Source organism: Chiloscyllium plagiosum, chromosome 4, assembly GCF_004010195.1.
Source record: "Chiloscyllium plagiosum isolate BGI_BamShark_2017 chromosome 4, ASM401019v2, whole genome shotgun sequence".
Classification (NCBI taxonomy): domain Eukaryota; kingdom Metazoa; phylum Chordata; class Chondrichthyes; order Orectolobiformes; family Hemiscylliidae; genus Chiloscyllium; species Chiloscyllium plagiosum.
In genome coordinates this window covers 38,275,097-38,299,456 of record NC_057713.1, presented here as the reverse complement: position 1 = coordinate 38,299,456, position 24,360 = coordinate 38,275,097, and the positions used below count along the sequence as shown (strand labels likewise).

Sequence of the window (24,360 nt, the reverse complement as noted above, 5' to 3'; positions counted from 1 at the left end):
ATCCAATGCCCGTTTAAATGCCCATAAAGAGGGAGAGTCCACCACTGCTACTGGCAGGGCATTCCATGAACTCACGACTCGCTGAGTAAAGAATCTACCCCTAACATCTGTCCTATACCTACCACCCCTTAATTTAAAGCTATGCCCCCTCGTAATAGCTGACTCCATACGTGGAAAATCCCCGTAATACATGGGGAGTTACAGTTCTTTTTATGAAGGTTACAACAGAATGTCTTCCCATGTTCCAGTTCGCGTTCACCAAACATTTCCACTGCCATATTAACCAAGATGCTCCAGAATCTGGCTCCCCTATGTCCACACATTAGCAAAGCCACGCAAAGTTGTATGATGATTTTTTTTAAATCATGGAACTGCAGATACTGGCAATCAGAATCAAAAATAGACATCGCTGGAAACATTCACCGGTTCTGGCAGCATCTGTGGAGAGAAAGTAAGCTCAAACTTTCAGGTCCAGTAACTTCTCTTCAGAATGATTCTGAAGTAGGATCACTGGACCTGAAACTTGACCTCCGCTTTCTTTCCGCAGATACTGCCATACCAGCAATTTTCCCAGCAATTTCTGTTTTATGATTATAGTATGGTCTTGCCCGCGTTCCATTGGGCATGTTTTGATCCCATCCAAGCGAGTCACAATTCAAAGATGGTTGACACTGAGCTGATAAGGGAAGACTAGGGTTTGGATCTGAATTAAGTCTTTGGAGTCTTCCTTGTCTGTTTACCTTAGGTAATGGATCCATGGATTTAAAGAAAGTGGGTAGAAAGATGGTGACAGGAAATACTTATTATTGTCTCAGTCTAGTATTAAAATAAACCAAACTCTCATTTCCTCACAACAGTTGTGTCCCAAAACCTGTAAATAACTAGAGCTGTAAAATAATGTAAGACTGAGGAAAAGCAACCTCAGAGATTGATTTACATTTCAAACACTGCTTGGAGTGCAGGGTGAAGCACTTTGTCAAGAAAAAGTGGCAGCATTGGCAGAAATCAGTTCTCTCGTTGTTTCTCCCTTCCTGTTTTGGTGGCAGCTGAGTTTAGCTGAAAGGAAATATTCCTCTATAATGTTTACTGACATAACAACACTGTCATACTTCTTATTCGAAAACACTCAAAAATGTTCATTTTTGGCATTTTTACTCAAGTAACTCCTTAATGTAGCAGAACACCCACACCCTTTTTGTGATCTGTTTTTGAAAGCTGTGCAGAAATTGTAATTTAGAAAGGGATCAATTTAGAAGCAGATTTTTAAACGATTTCCCAAAAGAGAATTCTCACATGTCATTTATTACTGAAGGTCTTCTAAAGGTCAAAGGGAAAATTTACTCTATAAATTTAAGTAGAAGGGGATAGTGGAAGAATTTATTAGTGTTTAATGAGGATAATATTCAGGTGGTTAAACTCTATCTGGAATTTGAATCCTGGCTCTAATTAAAAATGGTCCTGTCTGAAAGTCCTGTTGAAATGTTGAATTGGTTCATTCAGTGGTCTGATGCCAATCATCTCCAGAATAAAATCCTTACATTCCCTTGCATTTCAAGTACATAATGAGCTATAAGTATAACTCTCATGTCTCAGTCCCACTGAGAGTTTTAAGTCCCAACCCAGAATTTTGAGCACAATATCTATACTGGGACTCTGGGGCAGTGCTGAGGGAATGCTGCAGTGCCTTGGATGTTGCCTTTTGGATACAGCATTAAATCGAGACCTCGTCTGCCCTCTTGGCTGGATCCCCTTGCACTATATTGAAGAAGAACAGGGGAGCTATCCCAGTATCCTCACCAACATTTATCCTGCAATTGACTTCACTAAAAGACAGATTGTGTGTGTGTGTGCGCACTGCATTATGTGGAAGCATACTGTGGAATAGTGATTGCTTCACTCCCTGTGTTACAACAGTAACTACACATAGAATGATTCATTGACTGGAAAGTACTTTGGGAGTTTTGACAGGTACTGTGTAACAGCCAAGCTTGTCTGTCTGTCTGTCTTTGTGAGAGTAAACTGTAATTGATGGTACAGTCAAGTAGTCCTTCATAGTTAGGTGGATTGGCCATGTTCAATTGCCCTGCATTTACCAGCGATATGGAGGTTGGGTGGATTAGCCGGGCTAATGCAGAGTTACGGGGCTAGGTTGGGTCTGGGTGTGAAGCACTTCAGAGGGTCGGTGCAAACTCGATGGGCCAAATGACCTCTATCTGCACAATAGGGATTCCATGATTCATTACATGGAGGCTGAGTGAGTGTGTGTACTGAAACCAAAGTAATACAATGATTGCTGTACTTTGTTAATTTGAGACCACTAAAGCTACAGGCTTCCTTGACCAGGGAGGTCTAAACTGAGTGATATACTAAAGAGGCTTTTGAAAACAAATTGAAAAGTATACTGCTAGATGTAGTCTCTTACCTAAAACAAAATTAAATGCAAAATTCATTGAGGAGGTCCTGAAAAGAAGCCTGTCGGGCAAACAATCTGTTTCTGGATTCTGCAGCATTACTTGGCATCAGCATTTAATAAATAATCTTAACCTGAGGGATGCATATCCAAATATAGATCCTTTTTAGGTGTTTTAAAGTCTGCATTTAAAAATCTGGCTGCCTGTGATACTCGCTTAAAGACTTCTCAGTAATCAACCGGAAAATAACTTACTGCAGCTTTACCAGATTAAATTCGGACAAAGGCTCCAACGTCACCTTTAAAGACCCAATTACTGGGATTGATTCCAAATAGGACCACGAGGACGTTTATTACTGATTCACTGTAATGGCTAACCTTGATGTGTGATTTACATTAGGAATATTGGTAGTTGTTTAGTCATGGAAATTAATCCCAATCATGTCTTCACTTGATCTTCATTTTCACACAGGGCTTGCTGAATAACAATGGGGCAAGGAATCCTCACCCATTTTTCTTGTTCTCATGCGAGATGCTCATGTTAATTGTGGGACTCCACATAATGCCTTCAATGCTGTCCCAGTAGTTGCAATAAACCCCACTACTTTGTTAGTCTGTTCTCCAGCTGTCAAAGCAGCTGCAGAGGATGAGACTATCACGCATCTCCTTCCGCAATGTGCCTTTGCAAAGGATGTGTGCAGAAAGAAGCAGTGGTTCTTTTCAAGGTTTATCCCAGGCAGCTCCATGACACTGGACTCTGTGCTCTGTTTCCAGGGACACACTTTGAGACAAACAACAACTATGCCTGGCGAGCCATCAACTCGGTGAAAGATGCTCTTTGGTCTGTCCAAAACATGCTGGTCTTCCAGAACAATGAGTTGACTTAGTCTAAATGTTGCAGAGTGGCACATTCCAAGGCCCAGGGCTACATGATGAGGGATACACTGAAGCTTGGGGCATCTACCCCGAAAGCGCAGTGGGGAAAGACCACTATCTGAGGTCTTCCTGCTGAAGTTAAATGCGAGTCCATTCAGTTATTGGACCCTCCCAGTGTCTCAATCATGTGTAAATAAAGTCTTGTATGTGGAAGGGGTGTGGTGCTGGAAAAGCACAGCATCCGCACAGCAGGAGTATCAATGCTTCGGGCATCAGCCCAAATGATTTCTGATGAAGGGCTTACGCCTGAAACGTTTATTCTCCCATTCTTCGGATGCTACCTGACCTGCTGTGCTTTTCCAGCACCACACTTTGCTCGACTTTGATCTCCAGCATCTGCAGTCCTCACTTGCTCCTCGTGGAAGTGATGTCTTGGGTTTGTTTGTTGGGTGGAGTCAAACTCCAGTGTTTGTTTTCTCATATGCTACTGTACAGAACTCAACTGTGTGACTGATATCCTTATAAATAAAATATATTTTTGAAATTTAAAAACGTGGTTTCATTCATTAGGTGATAGGTGAAGCACAAATTAGAATTGATCTTGATGTGACTGAATGCAGCCGAGACTAGCATTTTAATATTTTGCTGCTTTTGTAATAATTTGGCATTATACCGCATCATGTTCTGTGCGAAATGAAAGTAAATACCGTTTTCTTTCTATTTAGTGCAATTTTGGGAGTGTCCTTGAAGTTGGCTTCTGTAAATGTGAAGAGCAATCTGTCTTCAGAACAATATGGTACATTGAGACTGGTAACAAAGGTAAGGAAATAAAACCAAACTCTCTCAGGGTTTAACACAAATGTTGATTAGTGCTACAGATTTGACACTAAACCTATTGAACAGACATTTGTTAAAGTTCGATCCTTGCCCCGTTACTATAGTATTCAAGGTTATACAGTTCTGCAATTTCTAAGAAAACTGTATGAAATGTCTCCATCATCCAGTATTACTTACATTTTATTTGGTCAGATATACTTTTGACATTGGTTGCTTTACTACTAGGTCATTTATTGAATGCAAAATACTATAATTAACTGAAGCATGTGATTTTTTTTTTTACAAAGCTGACTCCTGAATAAGAAATCAGTTTACTTTAGCATCAGCAGTGAGTTAGTAATGAATCTACTGTGAATTTGCATCTTGAGAAAAGGCAGATTTACGAGAAGGTTAGTACAGTCAGTTCTTCTATAACACAATGATTGTGTTCTGGTGCAACCCCACTTTATAGAAAAACTGTACTTGAAAAACAGCGCTTAAAGTGTTGGTGCTGTAATTGCATTCGAGCCAACATATGTTCTAAAAGGTCACACTTTAGAGACAGCGTTCCCAAATTGTCATCATGTTACAATGAATTCGCATTGATGAAACGCATGTCCTAACATATGTGCGTTTTTCGTCTGCAGTACCTTTACTCACTGTGGCTCAGTCGTTAGTACTGCTACCTCACAACACGAGGGACCTGAGTTCACTCCAGCCTGTCTGTGTGGAATTTGCACGTTCTCCTCGTGTTTGTGTGGATTTCCTGCCACAGTTCAAAGACGTGCAGGTTAGATGGATTGGCTGAATTTACCAGTGTCCAGGAATGTATAGATTAACCATGGGAAATGGGGGAGGAGGGTAGCGAGTCTGGGTGGGGATGCTTTTGAAACTTTGAAAGGGTTCAGAAAAGATTTGCAAGGATGTTGCCAGGGTTGGAGGATTTGAGCTATAGGGAGAGGCTGAATAGGCTGGGGCTGTTTTCCCTGGAGTGTTGGAGGCTGAGGGGTGACCTTATAGAGGTTTACAAAATTATGAGGGGCATGGATAGGATAAATAGGCAAAGCCTTTTCCCTTGGGTCGGGGAGTCCAGAACCAGAGGGCAGAGGTTTAGGGTGACAGAGGAAGGATATAAAAGAGACCTACGGGGCAACTTTTCACACAGAGGGTGGTATGTGTATGGAATGAGCTGCCAGAGGAAGTGGTGGAGGCTGGTACAATTGCAACATTTAAGAGACATCTGGATGGGTATATGAATAGGAAGAGTTTGGAGGGATATGGACCGGGTGCTGGGAGGTGGGACTAGATTGGGTTGGAATATCTGGTCAGCATGGATGGATTGGACAGAACGGTCTGTTTCCATGCTGTGCATCTCTATGACTCAAAGTAAATTTTGGTTTTTTTTTTGCTACCATGCACCAATTTTCATATGAGCTCCCATCTGTACAAACAAACTTTGCACGTAACCAGTCTTCCAACCTAGCCGTGCTCTCGTTTAGCCCCAGTCTTGTCTGCTGAATGTATCTGATTTTCTGTTGAAGGACCACATTAAAAGCATTTTGACTGATAGGAGGCATAGACTTGTACAACAGTGCTAGATTGTAGATCGAACCGTCTCATCAGACAAGAGAGGTTATTCAGAGGTTTTTTTAAAGTAGTACGCTCACAGTGGGCTGAATGGCCTTCTGCATTTAACACTCACTTGAAACAGACATGGCCCTGGTTACAACAGCTGTATTAAAATGAAAGTTGTCGGAGAGCATTTGACCATAAAGGAGATGTTTCAATTTGTCTTTTATGTCATTTAGAACTAAATTGGGGAAAAAAGCAAAACATTTCGTATTAGAATGAGACTGAGATGTTATTGTCACATATACTCAAGTACAGGGATACAGCAGTATGGTGAAAGATGTACAATGTCACCATTTCTGGTACCATCTTAGTACAAGGTACCTAGGTACAAAATGGAAAAATAAGGAGTGTAATTAAAATTTCAGCATTAGAGTCCTTCCCATTATAATGTTGAAAAGTAAAGAAATAAAGTTAAAAGTTCAACATTGCAGACCTTTTAGCCGTGTTGGGATCGCACTCCCCACAAGGGTTTGGTCTCCTCTGCCTTGGGATGGCTTGACACTGCTGCAGATGTCGGGAGACCTTGGGCTGCCTGCTCTCACTGCCGTGGTGGGCTTGCTGTCATATGGTTTCCCCCTTCCCAGGCTCACTGTCTCCCACCCTCTCTCCCCTTTGTCTTGATCTCCCTGTCCCTGTCCCAGCCCCCACCCCCACCCCCACCCCCACCCCCACCCCAGGCCCACTCTCACACCGCCCTGGGCTCAGTCTCCCACTGCACCCAGCTCCTGGGGTCACCAGCCCATCCCTTTCCTCTCTCTCCCCAACCCCCCACCTGACCTGGGACCGCTCTCCCACTTCTCCCCCCTTCCCAGGCTTGGTCTCCCACTGTGTTCTGGAAGTATTGATATAAATGAATAAATCCAAGTGAAGACTTGTGCTACTACAATGTTTAGGGGAATTCCAAGTTGTGTCAATTAGTTTAAACTCCGATGTTGTTCTATTTAATTATTCTAATACATCAAAAATATAAACTTGTACAATTGCAGGATCAATAACACTGCTATTTGAATAACTGAAACAGCACTGACCTGTTCTTTACAGATGTTTTTCAGGCAAGATCTCCAAACTTTTAAAAGTTCAATGATGGTAATAGTAGTAAATTGATAAAAATGTCTTCAAATTGTAAAATGGTTTGAAGGCTTAACTTTCTAAGTCCATACCTGTCTTCATAACTTTCAAATAAAAACTGAAAGAACTACGGATGCTGGAAATCAGAAACAAAAACAGAAATTGCTGGAAAAGTTCAGCAGGTCTGGCAGCATCTGTGGAGAGAAATCAGGGTTAGCCTTTCAGGTTCTGAGGAAGGGTCAATTGACCTGAAAGGCTAACTCTGATTTCTTTCTACAGATACTGCCAGATCTGCTGAACCTTTCTAGGAATTTCTGTTTTTGTTTCATAACTTCCAATCTTAGTCCCAGACAGAGAATTATCCAATTGATCTTTGATTTATTCAACCAAGATGTTCTGTACAGAAGGTATCCTGCAACTTCTTCTGTGACATAGAAGAAAAGTTGCTTATAATCTCTTCATTCACAACTTGTTCAGTTAAAGCCAGTCTCTTTTTATCTGTAAACCCTCAAATGCCTTGAATGAAACAGGTTGTATTTTCACAATCCCTGATAGCATTAGATTATTTCGCATGCATCACTTCCTTTCAATAGAGACAACACGTCTGAGAGCTCCTTTTCATGACCTGAACGTTAAAATCTTCCCAACTAAGGCAAGAGGAGCAAGTCAAATGTAGCATACCCTTCACCTTTTAACAGCACCCCTCACTGCTTGGTGGGGTGGGATGGAGTTCAGCTCACTGGCATTGGAGATAGGCAAGCGCTGAGACAGGATGGTTAGAACGCCTATCGCAGCTCTCTGGAACATAAAACACTGTTAAGCACTCAAGCCTTCACCATCCAAATCCTCCAAACGATCTCCACGACCCCTCTTTCAAACAGGCCAACTTCTGTGTCTATCCTCTAAGCCACATCCATGGGCTATGTACCTCACATGGTCTTCATAAAACCCCTACCCTCATCCTCTTCTACACCATTCCTCAGTAATCACTATACATAATCTTCAGAAGGCACATGGAGAACATTTTTAAGCTTCTAACAAACTGGGAGAGCTCTCACTCATATACACCTGTTACTGAATATAACTCTTGTGAAGCTCATTCAACAATCTAAATCCTTTCAAGTAGTCAATATGTTCTTTTTTACAAAAGAACCAAATATTTATCAACTCATATCAAAGTTAGGTAGTTCTTTAATAGCCTCATAACACTTTGAACCAAATGTAAATTCAGCTCCTGCTGAGAGAATTAGTACTGGATCCTTTGTAAACAGCCAAGAATTCTGAATGTTTTCCGCTTCAGTCGCAACCACTGGAAATTGTCAATTAACAACTCTGTTGGAACTGCAGGAATGATGTCTGCCAATCAGTGCACCCTGGTATTAAGTATCTGCTTTTTAAGTCTAACCATATGAAATTAGCACTATTGTGTTTTATTGAGTATCATGCTGGAAATCAAGCCCTGCTATTCCTGGTGTCATCTTAAAAGTTGAAGATTTTATCAAGGCATGTGGAATTCCCCAAACTACCTATCTTTTAGACCCAAGCTGACAGAAAACACAGACCATTCTATACTGAATAATTACAGATAAATACATTCTAATTATTGTGAACTGTTGACATATAACTGTTAGTTAAAGTTATAACACTTACAAACACCACCTCAACGTGTACACAAAGTGTGGGCAGAGGGAAAGTATGGACAGCTGGTTGAGCGTTCCCTGGTCACAGGATTTGCTGAAATCGTCCTTTCGTGGATCAAAATGCTGATTCTTCTTCTTTCTTCTCCGGGTGCTTTCACTTGTTTGCAGGAGGCACAGGGTGACTGGTTCACACATTTAAAAGTCCTCTTAAAAGTCACAGTGGACTGAAATAAACTGGCTATCTTCAGGTTTGAGATTCTTTTTACCGCAGAGGGAAAACAGCTCCTTTTCTTTTTCTGGATGTCTGATGGCTTCAGACACGAATGTTCGCACCACCGAGCTGTTCAGCTACCCGGGAGCCAATCACATGATTGTTGGCAGGTAGGAAGCCTTGGTCATCAATAACTAGTCACCATTTCACAGACTAATCAGCTACTTGTTTTCAACCAAATTTCCATTTGTGTACAGCCCCCAGCTCATCTGTAACTAGGCTTTCCCCACTCTTTGAGCCAACAGCTGAGTAAACAGTGCTTCTAATGTTTGCTAGGTACCTGGCTTTTAACAAGAAGTGCAGTAATCCTTCAATAGTACTTGGCTTTTAAAACAGTCCTTTTTCCTATTTCTGTTCATAACAAAAACACAGAAAAATAAAAAGCTGTGTTCTTTACAGTAATGATTTCAAGCCATATCTGCTGTTCCAAGGGTTTTCAGGCGCTGTGTGGAAATTGTAATTTTAATGGAGGAAATGTAAATGCTCTTGAAAGGTGAATAATGCCCCTTTTTAAGTGGTGTGAGCTGAATTAATTTCTCAGCTTCTTAAAGCTAAAAGATTGCAGATTTAGAGTCACAGCTGCCAAAAAAAAATGTGGAGTTTGAGGAAACCTGGCAATGGGCTTCTCCCAGGGCTCTCTGGATTGAGAAGATGGAAAACATTTCATCTGGATGCTAAGGGAAATGTCCTTTGGACTTCCTTCTCTTGCAAGGGATTGAGACTGTAGTAAGAAGAGGTCTATAGCTGAGCGCAGAAAATATAGTTACTTCCTTCCCAGGCACAGCTAACACAGGTCTTGGATACCTAACCGGCATACCTTTGAGTGAAGAATAGAATTACTATTAGCAACATTTGCATTTCCACATTTAAGTAGAATTCTGTAAGCTTTTGTTGGTTTTACTGGAATACTGACAGCTTCACTCTCCTCCCCATATCTGGGCTATTAAAAATAGTCACCAAAAAACTAAGTAATGTTCATCAAAAGATGTAAGTGCTTTGAAACATCTTTCTTCAGACTCTTTGAATTTTAAACTAAGCTGCTATCTCGGCCATAGCTGATATCAGACCCATCTGTATTTACCTGTGACATTATGCTGAGCTATCAGACATAGTGATGATGTCATTGCTTCTATGTCCCACTGCAAAGCTGCTGTGAAAATAATCAAATTCCACCCATCTCAGCCATCTCAGTTTTCTCCATACATTCTAATTGATCCATGGAGTACTTCTAGCTTTCATTTCTTTGCGATATATTTCCAGTAACTGTAGTATTTTGGTTTTAATTTCGAAACAAAAGGCAATTCTTTTTTGTTGGAGTCACAATGGAACCCTATCTAGTGAAATTTTAAATTGATAGCAATCCAATTTTGGCGATTTATTTCAGATTGGATTCAGATGACCGTTTCAAAATAACAGGTCTCCCATTTAGGACTGAGATGAGATTTTTCTTTCTGAGAGTAAGAAGTAAAAAAGAGGATTGATGAGGGCAGAGCGGTGGACGTGATCTGTATGGACTTCAGTAAGGCGTTTGACAAGGTCCCTCATTAGCAAGGTTAGATCACATGGAACACGGAGAACTGGCCATTTGGATACAGAACTGGCTCAAGGGTAGGAGGTAGAGGGTGGTGGTGGAGGGTTACTTTTCAGACTGGAGGCCTGTGACCAGTGGAGTGACACAAGGATCGGGGCTGGGTCCACTGCTTTTTTGGCATTTGTATAAATGATTTGGATGTCGACGCTGGAGGAATGGTTAGTTAGTTGGCAGATGACACCAAAATTGGAGGTGTAGTGGACATTGAAGAAGGTTACGTCAGAGTACAAAGATCTTACATCAGAGTACAAAGATGGGCCAAGGAGTGGCAAATGGAGTTTAATTTAGATAAATGTGAGGTTTGGAAAGACAAATCATGGGCAGGACTTATACATTTAATGGTAAGGTCTGGGGAGTGTTGCTGAACAAAGAGACCTTGGAGTGCAGGTTCATAGCTCCTTGAAAGTGGCGTCGCAGGTGGACAGGATAGTGAAGAAGGCGTTTGGTATGCTTTCCTTTATTGGGTAGTGCATTAAGTGTACGGCTTGGGAGGCCATGTTATGGCTGAACAGGACACTGGTGAAGCTGCTTTTGGAGTACTTCATTCAATTCTGATCTCCCTGCTATTGGAGGAATGTTGTGAAAGTTGAAAACATGCAGAAAAGATTTACAAGGATGTTGCCAGGGTTGGAGGGTATGAGCTTTAAGGAGAGCCTGAATAGGCTGGGGCTGCTTTCCCCAGAATGTCAGAGGCTGAGGGGTGACCTTATAGAGGGTTATAAAATCATGAGGGGCATGGATAGGGTAAATAGATAATGTCTTCCTCAGGTAGGGGAGTCCAGAACTAGAGGACATAGGTTTAAGGTGAGCAGGAAATATTTAAAAGGGACCAAAAGGGGCAACTGTTTCACACAGAGGATGGACTGGAGGAAGTGGTGGAGGCTGATACAATTGCAACATTTAAAAGGCATCTGGATGGGTATATGAATAGGAAGGGTTTGAATGGATATGGTCCAAATGCTGGCAAATGGGACTAGATTAATTTAGGCATGGTCGGCATGGGTAACTTGGACCAACGGGTCTGTTTCTGTGCTGTTCAGCTCTATGACTCTGTCATTTTTTATCATCCACAGGAGGGAGTCTTTCTCCTCCTCATTCAGACTACATCACCTTATTCAGTAAATTAAGATTTCATGGTGTCTAGGCTGTGAGAGAAAAAGGGATATTTTTCAGAGCTTTGCTTCATTTATGTGCACACTTGCTTTCTCGTGAAGTTGAAGTCAGAAACTCTGATTACTTTACATTAGAATTCTGAAGTGGCCATGAGAAAAGGCTGTATTGCGCTAACCCATTCTGTAACCTTTCTTTTCCTGCTAGGTATATTCCCGAATTGTTTATAACTATGTTCCCAAACACGCCCTTTTTGCATGAGTGAAGAAAGCGGTGTTTGCGCCATGTCTGCTTCAGTCTGTGGCCATTGATTTGCCGAAACCATATTGTTTTCTTTGAGGATGTCAAGTTGTGAAGTCCTGAATTTATCATCTGTTTTCTGCAGTGAGCTATTTCCATTCACTGATGTTCCTGACTAGCGTCAATTACCCCATGCAGACCACAATCTAGCAGTCTGTACATTTCACACCAAATGATTAAAGTTTGATCTCCAGCTTGCCTGCTAGAGAGGTAGAGAGCCTTCCATTTACTCAACTCTCCATCAACACCTATTCACATCAGGCAAACACTAAAGAATTTCAGGAATACAGTCAACTAATTCCACAACGGCATCCCCTATGATGCACGTTGTTGGTATTTTAAATGTATTATCACCTTTATTATCAAATTCCCAACTGAAAATGACAGCCAGGATACAGTGTGGCTTGTATTTAATGTGTTATCAGGTGAGTTCCGTGTGTTACCAAGTGCTAATTTTGGATTGAGTGCCGTGACCAGAATAAAATTTAAAATATTAGCACTCCTTTTTGTTGTGTTTTCTAACATTTTGGAGAAGTAACCCGGAGCAGTGTTTAGTTGGCTACTGGAAGTAACAGTGAACAGCTCAACCGATTATCAGTCAAACCCAATAGTGACAAAAGGGAATTGATCTGAAGTGTTAACTGTTTTTCTCACATCGACACTGCTGGGCCTGGTGTGGTGGGGGGGGGAGGAGGTTGGGGGTGGGGAGGGGGAGGGGTAAATGGCTGCATGCTTCTAGCAACTATTCCATGGGTACTTTCTTGGGCCAACATACGTGAGGTCAGGATTAAGAACGTACATGGGAAGGGATATTGTCTGGCCTCTAAAGCAGTAGCAAATGTCTTAAAACTCTGTAGAGCTTGGAGATGAGGAGTTGCCCTCTCAACAGACACAAGGCAGAATTGAATGCAGTGTGTGCTGTTAGGGTCTCGGTCAAAGTGCGGCACTACCTTCTGTAAGGCCATGCCTGAAAATTAAAGACGAAGGATGTCAGGAGTGAAGCCTCCCTTGCTACACTGCGCTTTCTCTTACTACTCACTCTGATCTGGGAGTTGAGAAAATTTGGAGGAGGTCAGTCCAGCAGGTGGTCTTGTGATACTACTATTGTAAAGGAAGTACCACAGGAGACAGCTGCAGCTCCCTGGAAATGACAGAGAACCAGTGCAGAAGGGGGAAGACAATGTCCTGAGCCACTGTGCCACACTCATGCCAGCTGCTGGGGGAAAACTCCGTCACAAGGGCTAGGTGGCAATGCCATCTCATTATCCTGAAATGAGGATAGTTCTCTTAATTACTGGTTCAATAATTGTTTTAGGGCAGCTACTGTAGATCTCATGGCATCTCTCAGTCCTCAACTCGTAAGTTATCACTGATGTTGTCTTCTCATCAGCCCATTTATTCACCTTGTCCCCCTTTGGGAGTCGGGCAGTGACAGCATCAGAAATGTCAGCCTTAACTGGTTCCATCTGGAATCAGGTGGATTCACAAAGCAATCATGTTACCCTGTTGTGAACCGTCAGTCTTCATGAATAGGAAAGGATTCCATGCCCTTAATGTTCAAACCATCTGTGACTAGAGCAGCTAGTTCTTGCAGGTCTGCATTCGTCTTCCAGGGAAGTGCCATCACGTCCGAGGTGCCAGCCTCTCTTGAAGGTTCTCTCTCTATTAAATGGTGATTACTTTCCACACCTGCCTGAAGACCCTCTAAGAAATCCTCGACTGCCACTGAGGAAAGATGCAGTGCTGCCCATACTTTGACAAAAGCCTGTTGTTGAACAGACCTTACGCTTCCTGCCGATTGAGGTTCTGATCTGATATACCTTCGGTGTACTTCCTCTGTAGCCAGAAGCACCTTTCTGTTGTGACAGATTGCACCTGAGACCATCAACAACCCTAAAATAATCAACAAAATTCTAAATAAAGTAAATGACTCTACTCTGAATAAAGATTGGTACACTCTGCCTTCTATTGTTAACAGATCCTTTAAAAGAAATCCAACATCTGGATTCCCATCTCCACCAAAGCAAGTCCATTTTTTCCTCAGGCCAATCCTTCTCTGTGAGCCAAATTTCATTAAAATCTGTCTTATAGTTTTTCAGGTATGTTATTTACAGGCAAACTAACAAAAAGGGCAAAAGCAGTAATCCCCTCCCGCATCTTGAGGTAACTATTCTGATGAAACGTTCACAACCATCAGTGTGGAGATTTCCAAAGATTCATAGCCTTCTGAGTGAAGAGATTTCATCTTTGCTTAGTCCTGTGTGCTCAAAGTTTGTGTAAAGATTTGTAGCTTGGGTGCTCGTTGTTGTGGTTCTGTTCACCGAGCTGGGAATTTGTGTTGCAGACGTTTCGTCCCCTGTCTAGGTGACATCCTCAGTGCTTGGGAGCCTCCTGTGAAGCGCTTCTGTGATCTTTCCTCCGGCATTTGTTGTGGTCATTTATTTCCTGTGAGACTGTAGCCCTGTGTTCTGGATGCCCAGGCAGGGGGAGATTACCTTTCAGTGTTGAGCCCCTTTTCAATCTTGTATGTTTCAATCTGATTACTCTTTTGAGGTAGGAACACCTTAGCCATCTAAAGACAATGGGCCTAGTGTCAGGAAATTGGATTAATGTAGATAGTTGTTTGATGGGTACGGATGCAGTGGGCTGAAGGGCTTTTTGCTATCCTGTACTACTCCATGATTGTATAACCTCTCATTCTTCCAAGCGCTTTGAGTGTAGGAGGCAATTTGCACAGCTTCTCACAACAAGCTCCTTTTGGCCAGTGACTGTACTATAAGTAATGTTTCCTGTTATTGATATTTTGCATAGGAAAACAAAAACTCAGTTTCTTTTGAAATGCCCATAATTTTGAGATTTGATATGGTGACTTTTAATTATAAAGCCATCTGTTCACATTTGTCTATTTTAAGCCTGGTTCAAAATGATGAAATCCTTGCTCCGTGAAGGAAGGTCTCAGACATGCTACCTAATTTTGTTTTTAAACAATCTTTACCAGATCATCATCTTTCCATTACATCATTAAAAGGAAATAAACATACCACAAAATAGGCTTCTGCAGATTGTATTCCCAGCCTGTCTTGGAGTATGTGAAGGTCTGACATGTTTAGCCATTTGGGCTGCAAACTGTTTATTTTTAAATACATGTTTCCCAGAGGATGCATGAAATGGACCAGATATTCAGACCTAAAATGACTCCTGAGTTCTTATTAATGCAGTTCAGGCTATGACTCTGATAGGAGCTTAAACTGTCTGAAAATATTTTGTTCCTCTTTTTAAAAGATCTAAAGACTCTTTCCTGACTAATTTGTTGAGAAACTGCTGTCATAGTAAATTGTCCCAGCAGTTAGCTTGAGTTGATTTGTACCATTGAGGGGAAAGTGAGATCTGCAGATGCTGGAGATCAGAGCTGAAAATGTGTTGCTGGAAAAGCGCAGCAGGTCAGGCAGCATCCAGGGAACAGGAGAATCGACGTTTCGGGCAATTGATTTGTACTATATCATCTGTGTTGCTCAAAATTGAGAAAGCAGTGAAGTCAAGTTTGCTGATCAAGCGAATGGGTCTGTTGTTGGTCAGGGACTCCTGACATTAAATGAATGCTTCTCTTCGTGGAAAGAATGTGACTTTAAATCTGATCCTTGCATCTGCACTGGGGTGAGCGCTTGTTAAAAGGCAGTAGGGAGTGTTGCTGAACAAGGAGACTTAGGAACGCAGGTGCATAGTTCCTTGAAAGTAGAGTCACAGTAGGCAGGGTGGTAAAGGAGGAGTTTGGAATGCTTACCTTCATTTATCAGAACATTGAGTACAGGAGTTGGAATGTCATGTTGCGGCTGTACAGGATGTTGGTGAGGCCACTTGTAGAATACTACATATAATTCTGGTTGCCCTTCACTAGGAATGATGTTGGTTAACTTGAGAGGGTGCAGAAACTATTTACAAGGATGTTGCTGGAACTGGAGGGTTTGAGTTTACAGGGAGAGGCTAAATAGGCTGAGACTTGTTCCTCTAGAGTATTGGAAGCTTGTGGAGGTTTATAAAATCATGAGAGGCAAAGATAGAGTGAATAGCTAAGGTATTTTTCCTTGGGTGGGTGAGTCCAAAACTAGAGAGCATAGGTTTAAGGTGAGGGAAAAGATTTAAAAAGGACCTGAGGGGTAATTTTTGCATGTTGAATGTGGTGCATGTACGGAATGAGCTGTCAGAGGAAGAGGTGGAGGCTGGTACAGTTGCAATGTTTAAAAGGTATCTGGATGGGTATATGTATGGAAAGGGATATGGTCCAAATGAGACTAGGTCACACTGGGATATCTGGTTGGTGTGGAGGAGTTGAGCCGAAGGGTATGACTCGATGACTGTAAGTGCTAATGATGATTGGATTGATGGGCCCCTAGGCTGAGAGGGTTTTGGGGGGGAATAGAGAGGTACAGTGATCCAGGATTCCTGCCCCCACTGATACTCCAGTGATTGCTGCCAGAGAATATGCCGTACATGTTTCAGCGTGGAATCTCCTAAATGCCTCCGAATGCCCCTGATGTTCATGGGGTCAAATAGCTTAATGATACTCAAAGTCCTGGAGTCCTTTAAGGATGCAAGGTTTGAAAGTGCACTTTCTAAAGTCTGTCGATTACCTCCCCAAACAGACAGACCAACCTCTGTACACAATTGAAGCATAACTCTACTTTCCACAACTGCATGTCCCAAATGGGATCTACTCCAATCTCAATTAGCTCAGTTGGCTGGATGGCTGGTTTGCAATGTAAAGTGATGTCAACAGCATGGGTTCACCGACTGGGAATACTATGAAAAGCTCTCTTTTCCAACCCTTCCCCTTGACTGAAGCATGGTGATCCCACCCCCACCACCAGTTAAACCACCACCTCTCTCAGACAGCAGCCCTATGGTCTGGTTAGACTATAAAATTATGGTGCCTTTATCCTTTTTACTGCAACCTAATGGAAGCTGCAAAATGCTAGCTCACTCAGTGTGAGAACAAACACTTATTTCATGAAGCACTTTTAATGTAGATCTGAGCAATATCTTGATATGGTAGTGTGAGAGGTGGAGGGTATTCTACAGTTTGTCGTTGGACTCAGATGGTGAAATTTCAATTCAATGAAAACCTGGAATAGTAAATAGTCTAATGGCCATGTACCCACTGTCAACTGTCGTAAAATCCTTACTGGTCCTTTGATGGCCATTCGGGACAGAGATCTGCTGTCCTTGATGGCTGGCCTCTGTCACTCCACACCTACAGCAATAAGTGCCCTTTGGAAAATTAGAGATGGATAGTAAATGCTGGCCCAGCCAGTCATACCTTCATCCCATGAACAGATTGTAGAAAAAGGAAGATCAACAATGGTGGGTTAATTAAAATTGCAGCCGTGTGAAAAACCAGAATTGGACCAAGTTCGGAGGTGGTTAGAACTGGGAAAGGAGCTTGACAATAGAGGAAATAAGGACAAGAGTTAGGGCAAGGATTTTAAAATTAAGATGTTGTCAGACAAGAAGCCAATGCAGATCAGTGAGCAAAAGTCTTGATTATTAGAACTGAAATATGACAAATCACTGGGTTCTGATGGACTTCATTTTAAAAGAACTGGCTGTGGGATCATTAGTTCTAATTTTTCAAAATTCTCTAAATCTTGGAAAGGTCCCATTAGATTGTAAAATAAGCACGTTACTCTCCTGTCCTAAAGTGGAGAGAGACTAAAGCAGGAAACTACAGACTGAATAATCTTAACAACTACCATCGGGAAAACACTAGAATCTCATATATTAAGATGGTTAGAAAATTGCAATGCGGTCAGGCAGTATGAACATAACTATATGAAAGAGAAATCATGTTTGACTATTTTATTAGTCTTCTTTGAGGAAGTGATAAGCAATGTGGATAAAGGGGAATCCAGAAGAGGTGCTATACTTGAATTGGTCTTTAATAAGGTGTCACTTCAAAATTTACTATATAAAGTAGGATCTCATTGGCCAAGTTCTGAAGCAGAGTTACTGCACTCAAAATGTTAACTCTGGTTTCTCCACAGATGCTGTCATGCTTGTTGAGTTTCTCCAGCAACTTATGTTTTTGTTTGTTTCGGATCTCCAGCATCCACAATTCTTTGTTTTATTTTATAAGATTGCATGACGTAGGGTGTAACATATTAGCATGAATAGAGGCTTGGTTAGCTGATAGGAGGCAGAGAGTGGGCTTATAAGGGTTGTTTTTGGATTGGCAGGATGTGGCAAGTGGAGTGTTGGGGGGGGGGGGGGGGGGTGTCCCTGTTAGAATCTCAATTACTTACTATCCACATAAATGACTTTGAAGGAACTGAACTAATTGATTTATTATTCTCACATCTACCAAGATACAGTGAAAAGTGTTTTGTGTGCTATACAGACAGATCGTACCATATAAAGTGCATCAGGGTAGCAGAACTGAGTGCAGAACACAGTGTTACAGCCACCGAGAAGGGGCAGAGAGAGAGAGATTAGAATTAACATTTAAGAGGTCTGTTCAAAAGCATGATAACAGCAGGGAAGAAGCTGTTCATACTCAAACTTTTCTGTCTTCTGCCCTGATGTTCATGAGGTCAAATAGCCTCATGATATTTAAACTCCTGGAGAATACCATGAAAAGTTCTCTTTTCCAACCCTTCCCCTTGACTGAGGCATGGGTAACACCCCTTCATTCCCCCCAACCCCACCCTACCGCCACCACCCTGGTTAAACCACCACCTCTCTCTGAGAGAGCAGCCCTATGCTCTGGTAAGACTATAAAATTATGGAACTTTATCCTTTTTGCTGCAACCTCTCTCCTGTCCAATGGAAGAGAGTGTAATTGTAACTGGGGTAGGAGCGGTGTTTGATTAGGTTGGTTGCTTTTCTGACCGATGGAGTATAGATGGAGTCAATGGATGGAAGGCTGGTTTTTGTCATGGACTGGGCTGTGTTCACGACTCTGTGTAGTTTCTTGAATGTCTTGGAAAGAGTAGTTGCCATACCACACTGTGATACATCCAGATAGGATGCTTTCTATGGTGCATCTATAAAAATTGGTAAGAATCCTTGTGGACGTGCCAAATTTCCTTAGCCTCCTAAGGAAGTAGAGACGTTGCTGTGCTTTCTTAACCATTGTGTCGCCGAAGGTGGACCAGGTCAGATTGTTGGTGGTCATCAGTCCCAGGAACTTGACAATCTTGACCATCTCCAGTTCAGCACCATTGATGCAGACGGGGGCATGCCCTCCACTCTGCTGCCTGAAGTCAATGACCAGCTCCTTTGTTTTGCTGACATTGATGGAGAGATTGTTGTCTTTACACCCTGCCACTAAGCAGGCAGTCTCTTTACTGCAGGTGAACGTCGAAATTCTTCAAACTAAAAATAAGATCCTTCTATTACCCTTGAGAATAAAAAGCAGTTCTAGTGCTAAACAATTTAATGTTTTCTATCATCATAATCAAGCCAGATGACAGATTTTTCGAAACAAATTTCAGTTGTTCATTTAATTATCATTCCACTGTTTTGGTGGTCTATGTTGGTAGCTGTTTGCTTTGTTGGTTTTGATTGTTTGTGTCCGTGTTGAATATGGCTCATTCGTGACTCATTCTTAGCTCTCTGGTTTGCTGATATACCTTTGTCAGAGTTGGTAGTGATATGCTTTTGTTCTGCGTGCAATTTGACCCATTTAGAAGCAATAGGAGCTTCGAAACTTGCAGAATTTTGTTTAGATTAGATTAGATTCCCTACAGTGTGGAAACAGGCCCTTCAGCCCAACAAGTCCACACCGACCCTCCGAAGAGCAACCCACCCAGACCCATTCCCCTACATTTACCCCTGACTAATGCACCTAACACTACCGGCAATTTAGCATAGCCAATTCACTTAACCTGCTGTTAAATGATATCTGAATTCAACAGACAGGAAAGTAGGATGTAAGACGTATGTGCATGCACTAGCGAGTGTCCCATGTAACTCAGAATAAACAGGCAATGTTTTATAAGAAACGGTTAGGGTGAAGTTTTGCCTCAATAAAACCATAAAGTCTGGATGAGGTCATTGCTTTTCAATTTACAGGTCAGAATCCTGACTTTCTTTCTCCTTCTAAACATATAATTGGTAAGGTCATTCATGGGTTATAGACATTCTGGTCCTTATGCAAACGTACAAATCAAAATTGTGTCATTTTAGGAACTTTAAATTGCTGAGGGCCTATGTGCCTTTCAAATTACTTGCCTTCATTTCTTTATTTTTTTTTAAAATATGTCATTATTTGCAGGAAATGTGCATCAGATATGCTGTTTATATTGTAATGAAAACACACTTAAGTTCTGGAATAATTCAAGTCTGGCAGCATCTGTGAAGAGTCATACCATGCTCAAAATGTTAACTCTCTCTCTCTCTGTCTCTATCTCTCTCCAGGTGCTGCCAGATCGGCTGAGTTTCTCTAGCCCTTTCTACTTTTCTTTCAGATTTCTGGTATCTACATCACTTTGTGTGTTGTGATGTTGTTTCTATTGTAAGGAAGGAACTTTGACGCATACAATGACTGTGTTATGCACAAAACTTCTAATTCATGACTGGATGACCATTTATTATCATCCTTGTAACTAGCTATTGTCAGAACTAGACCATCAGCAGGTAGACAGTAAGTCCCAGGCCATTTCCATTGTAAATAAATTTCCTCCTCGCATCCTGCTATAACCTTAAATCTGAGACTTGTACCATCACAGAATTGTCACGGTGCAGAAGGAGGCTGTTAAGACCATTTGTGCCTGCACCAGTAACTATGGTGGAGAAAGTGAGGTCTGCAGATGCTGGAGATCAAAGTTGAAACTTTATTGCTGGAACAGCACAGCAGGTCAGGCAGCATCCAGGGAACAGGAGATTCGACGTTTCGGGCACAGGCCCTTCTTCAGGAAGAAGGGCCTGTGCCCGAAACGTCGAATCTCCAGTAACTATGGTACTAGGTATTTCCCCGTATACCTGCATACCTTTTCTTGTCTAAATGATCATCCATTGCTCTCTTGAATGCCTCAATTGAACCTGCCTCCTCCACATTTACAAGAAGTGCATTCCATATATTGACCAGTGGCTATGTTTCTCTGATCAGGCTTGCTTTGTTTGCACATACTCCCTCCAGCCCACTCATGATTATGAAAACCTCTATCAAATCAGTTAAGGGGAACCGTTTTTCTTTGTCTATCTATCTAAACCTGACATAATTCTATGAATTGATTTGCTTTCTCCTCAACATTGTTTAATTGAAGAACAATACCAGCTTCTTTCATCCAGCATTGTAGCTTGACTGCCTCATTCTACGTTCTGATAAATCCCCTCTGCTCCCCTCTCAAGGACCTTACATCCTTCCTACAGTACAAGACTGGGTGCAATACTCTTTGTAGCTCAACCTGATATTTATAAATATTCAACATAATTTTTCTGCTTTTATTCTCAAAACCTTTATTTATTTATGAAGCCCAAAATCACATGCTCTGCTACATTCTCACTATGGTTTGCTTCCTTCAAATATTAAGGTACATAAATCCCCACATCATTCTGTCACTGCACACTTTTGAGAGTTGTGCCATTAAGTATATGAAAAATTATACAGTGTACATTGAGTATCTAAGTATCCTGTGTGCAGTGTATAAGCATAGACAATTAAGCTGAAGTTTTAAAGTGTAATAATGCTACCACTTTTTTTTTAAATGTTAGCTGTAATTTTAATTTGGAATTATGCTGCTTGCACTTGGTAGTGTAGAAAGGATTAAGGTTGTAAGAAAACTATGCCTTTTTTCAGTGTTGGGTATTAATTTTGCGTTAGTGACATGTATCCTGAAGGGATAAAGTGCAGAAATGATAGACCCCTCTAGACAACTCGTCTACTACAGTCACTTAATTGCATAAGTCATGCAAGTATCTGCAATAAAGCATGCAGATGCTGATTTGATAGCTGCATCTCTTGTAATTATTTTCCAATTAAATTCAATTTCTGAACCTGTGCCTATTATTATGAAAAAAAATCTTCATTAAACTCCAAGAGGAGAATAGTTCTGAGACCTGCCTCATGTGCAGAGTTAGTGGATGTAGTACACAGTGAAAAGAGCAACAATTTGTCTTCAACAAAGACTTCCCAAGGCCTTTCACAGGAACACTACCAAACAAATTTAACCACAGTCATGTTATTATTTAATTGGACTATGCTAATTCTTTCATAACAATATAATTCTGCCTTGTCTGATCTTAGCTATTGACTATTGTATTTGTCAACATTATTAGCCACACATGAACCATTTACCCATCTTAATTCTGAATCTTTCCAGCCAGCTAAGATTTTTTTTTCTCCCCCTTTTAAAATCTATTGGACAACATTCGATCATTATCTGTGTATTTTATTTGCCTGAGTGGTTTGATACTGGATTTGTTTGCTGACAGTCAATCTTTTTTTTTCCGGCTTCGCTTATTTTATCACATTCTCAGCTGTCTTCCCCAACCCCACCCCCCCCCCCTCCCATTTATTTCTCAGCCCCCACCCCCGACCCACAAACCTCACTCCTGATGAGGGGCTTATGCCCGAAACGTCAATTCTCCTGCTCCTCGGATACTGCCTGACCTGCTGTGCTTTACCAGCACCACACGCATAAGTCTCTCCAGCATCTACAGTTCTTGCTTTCTACTTATTTTCTAACAAATAAACATCACGCTTTCATGATCAAAGATGCTTGTCCTCATTATATTTTGCTTATTTTTGGATTTGTCATATATGTCAGGCACTTCCTAACAATTACTTGACCTCAAATGAATCTGGTGTGAGAGTTTGCACACATGCTGTTCATTTAACACTAAATCTGGGTTTAAGTCAAGAGGTAACTGTTGAATGAACATGTTCAGTCTCTGAGGTGTAAAAGATGTACTCCAAAATAAGTATGTTCAGTTTGTCAAACATCCTGGGACATTTTTTCCAGTGTGAATATATATTATTGCTGAATAGACTCATGGCTATGATGTAGATGAAAAATGTTGGAATCTTGTAGAAATTAGTTGGAGGCTGTATTTTGGCAACTTTGATTTAAATTGGATTTTTTTTCATCGACACCTATCTTGTGAACAAAATCGCTGCTATTTCATAAACTTTTTTGATGCTGTGGACGATTTTATAATTGCTAATCACATCTTTTCTGTGATGGATGGATTTTCTTGATACAGATCTTGATCATGTCCATTTTGATCACTTGGTCTTTCAATTGGTTTTACACTATTGAGGTAGCTTTTGCTTGTCCCCACTCAATTATGACAGGAGCAGTGAAGCAAGAGAAAAGGCAGCTGTAAGTTTAAAAAAATAATTAGAGTAAACAGACTAGGGTATAAAAAGGGTGAAGATGAAATAGTAATACCAAAGCAGATGGAGAAATTCGGGCAAGGTGGAATCACAGGCAATCCACAGTTTTTCACTTTGTTTTTCTGAAACATTGTGACTATGCATTTGCTCCAAAGTTGTACCCACTTTGCAATTAACTGCATCAAACATGAAGCAGATAACCCAGTTATCCATATAACAAAGATTCTGCTATTCTTATAGCAGTGTTATAGAGTCATAAAGATGCACAGCACAGAAACAGACCCTTTGGTCCAACTCGTCCATACCAACCAGATATCATAAATCAATCTAGTCCCATTTGCCCGTACTTGGCCCATATCCCCCTCAACCCTTCTTATTCATGCGCATCCAGATGCCTTTTAAATGTTGCAATTGTACTAGCCTCCCCCACTTCCTCTGGTAGCTCATTCCATACACGCACCACACTCTCTGCGTGAAAAAGTTGCCCCTTGGGTCTCTTTTAAATTTTTACCCCCCCCCCCCCCTCACCTTAAACCTATGCCCTCTAGTTATGGTGGCAGAGTTATATAAGCTTCAAGGAACAAATAACTTTTCACTTGGTGTTTGAACAGTAATATTTCATAAACAAATTGCTTTCAGATGATGCATTCAGTTGAGGTCTCATCTGCCCTACAGGAGAGGAAAAAACATGGTAAAAGGATTGTGTGGTATGATTTTGATGCGTAGTTGTATACCAGATGTGAGTATTTGTTCCTTAATTCACTGTTAATTAAAACTCGATTATTTGGCTATTATCATATTGCACCTTTATTCAAAAAAAAGAGGGAGACAAAAAATAGGTAGCTGCAGACCGATTAGCATAACATATGTTATCATTAAAATGCTACAGTCTGTTATGAAGGATGTATTAGTAGAATATTGAGAAATATGCAATATAGTCGAGCAGAGTCAGCATGGCTTCATGAAGGTAAAATCATACCTGATAACTATGTTAGAATTCTTTGAAGAGTATCGAGCAGAATAGATGACAGGGATGCAGTAAATCTAATGTATTTGGATTTACGTTACATTAGATTAAACAGGATAAGAGTCCATGGTGTTGTTAGGAGTATATTTGTATTGATAGCGGATTGGCTAACTAATAAAGACAAGAGTTCGTGAAAGGGCCACATTTTATGGTGGAAATTTGTAATTCCACAGGGATCAGTGCAGGGGTCCCAATTATTTACAATGTACGCAAATGATTTGGAGCAGGAAAGTGAATATACTATTGCCACATTTGCATATGTCATAAAAAATCGGTGGGAAGGCAAG

The 24,360-nt window shown here is 41.2% G+C and overlaps 1 protein-coding gene across 9 annotated transcripts in view; it reads left to right on the top strand.

Annotated features, from left to right (window-relative positions):
• LOC122548968 (transmembrane protein 241-like) overlaps positions 1-24,360 on the top strand; it is a 120,776-nt gene that overhangs the window by 57,394 nt on the left and 39,022 nt on the right. For 7 of the 9 annotated variants that reach the window (XM_043688004.1, XM_043688012.1, XM_043688003.1 and 4 more), the window contains one exon: positions 4,012-4,105. In XM_043688004.1, the coding sequence (XP_043543939.1) occupies positions 4,012-4,105 (94 nt within the window). Of the gene's footprint in view, positions 1-4,011; positions 4,106-23,685; positions 23,786-24,360 lie in introns of all 9 variants that reach the window. The other 2 variants (XM_043688006.1, XM_043688009.1) reach the window with 2 other exon arrangements.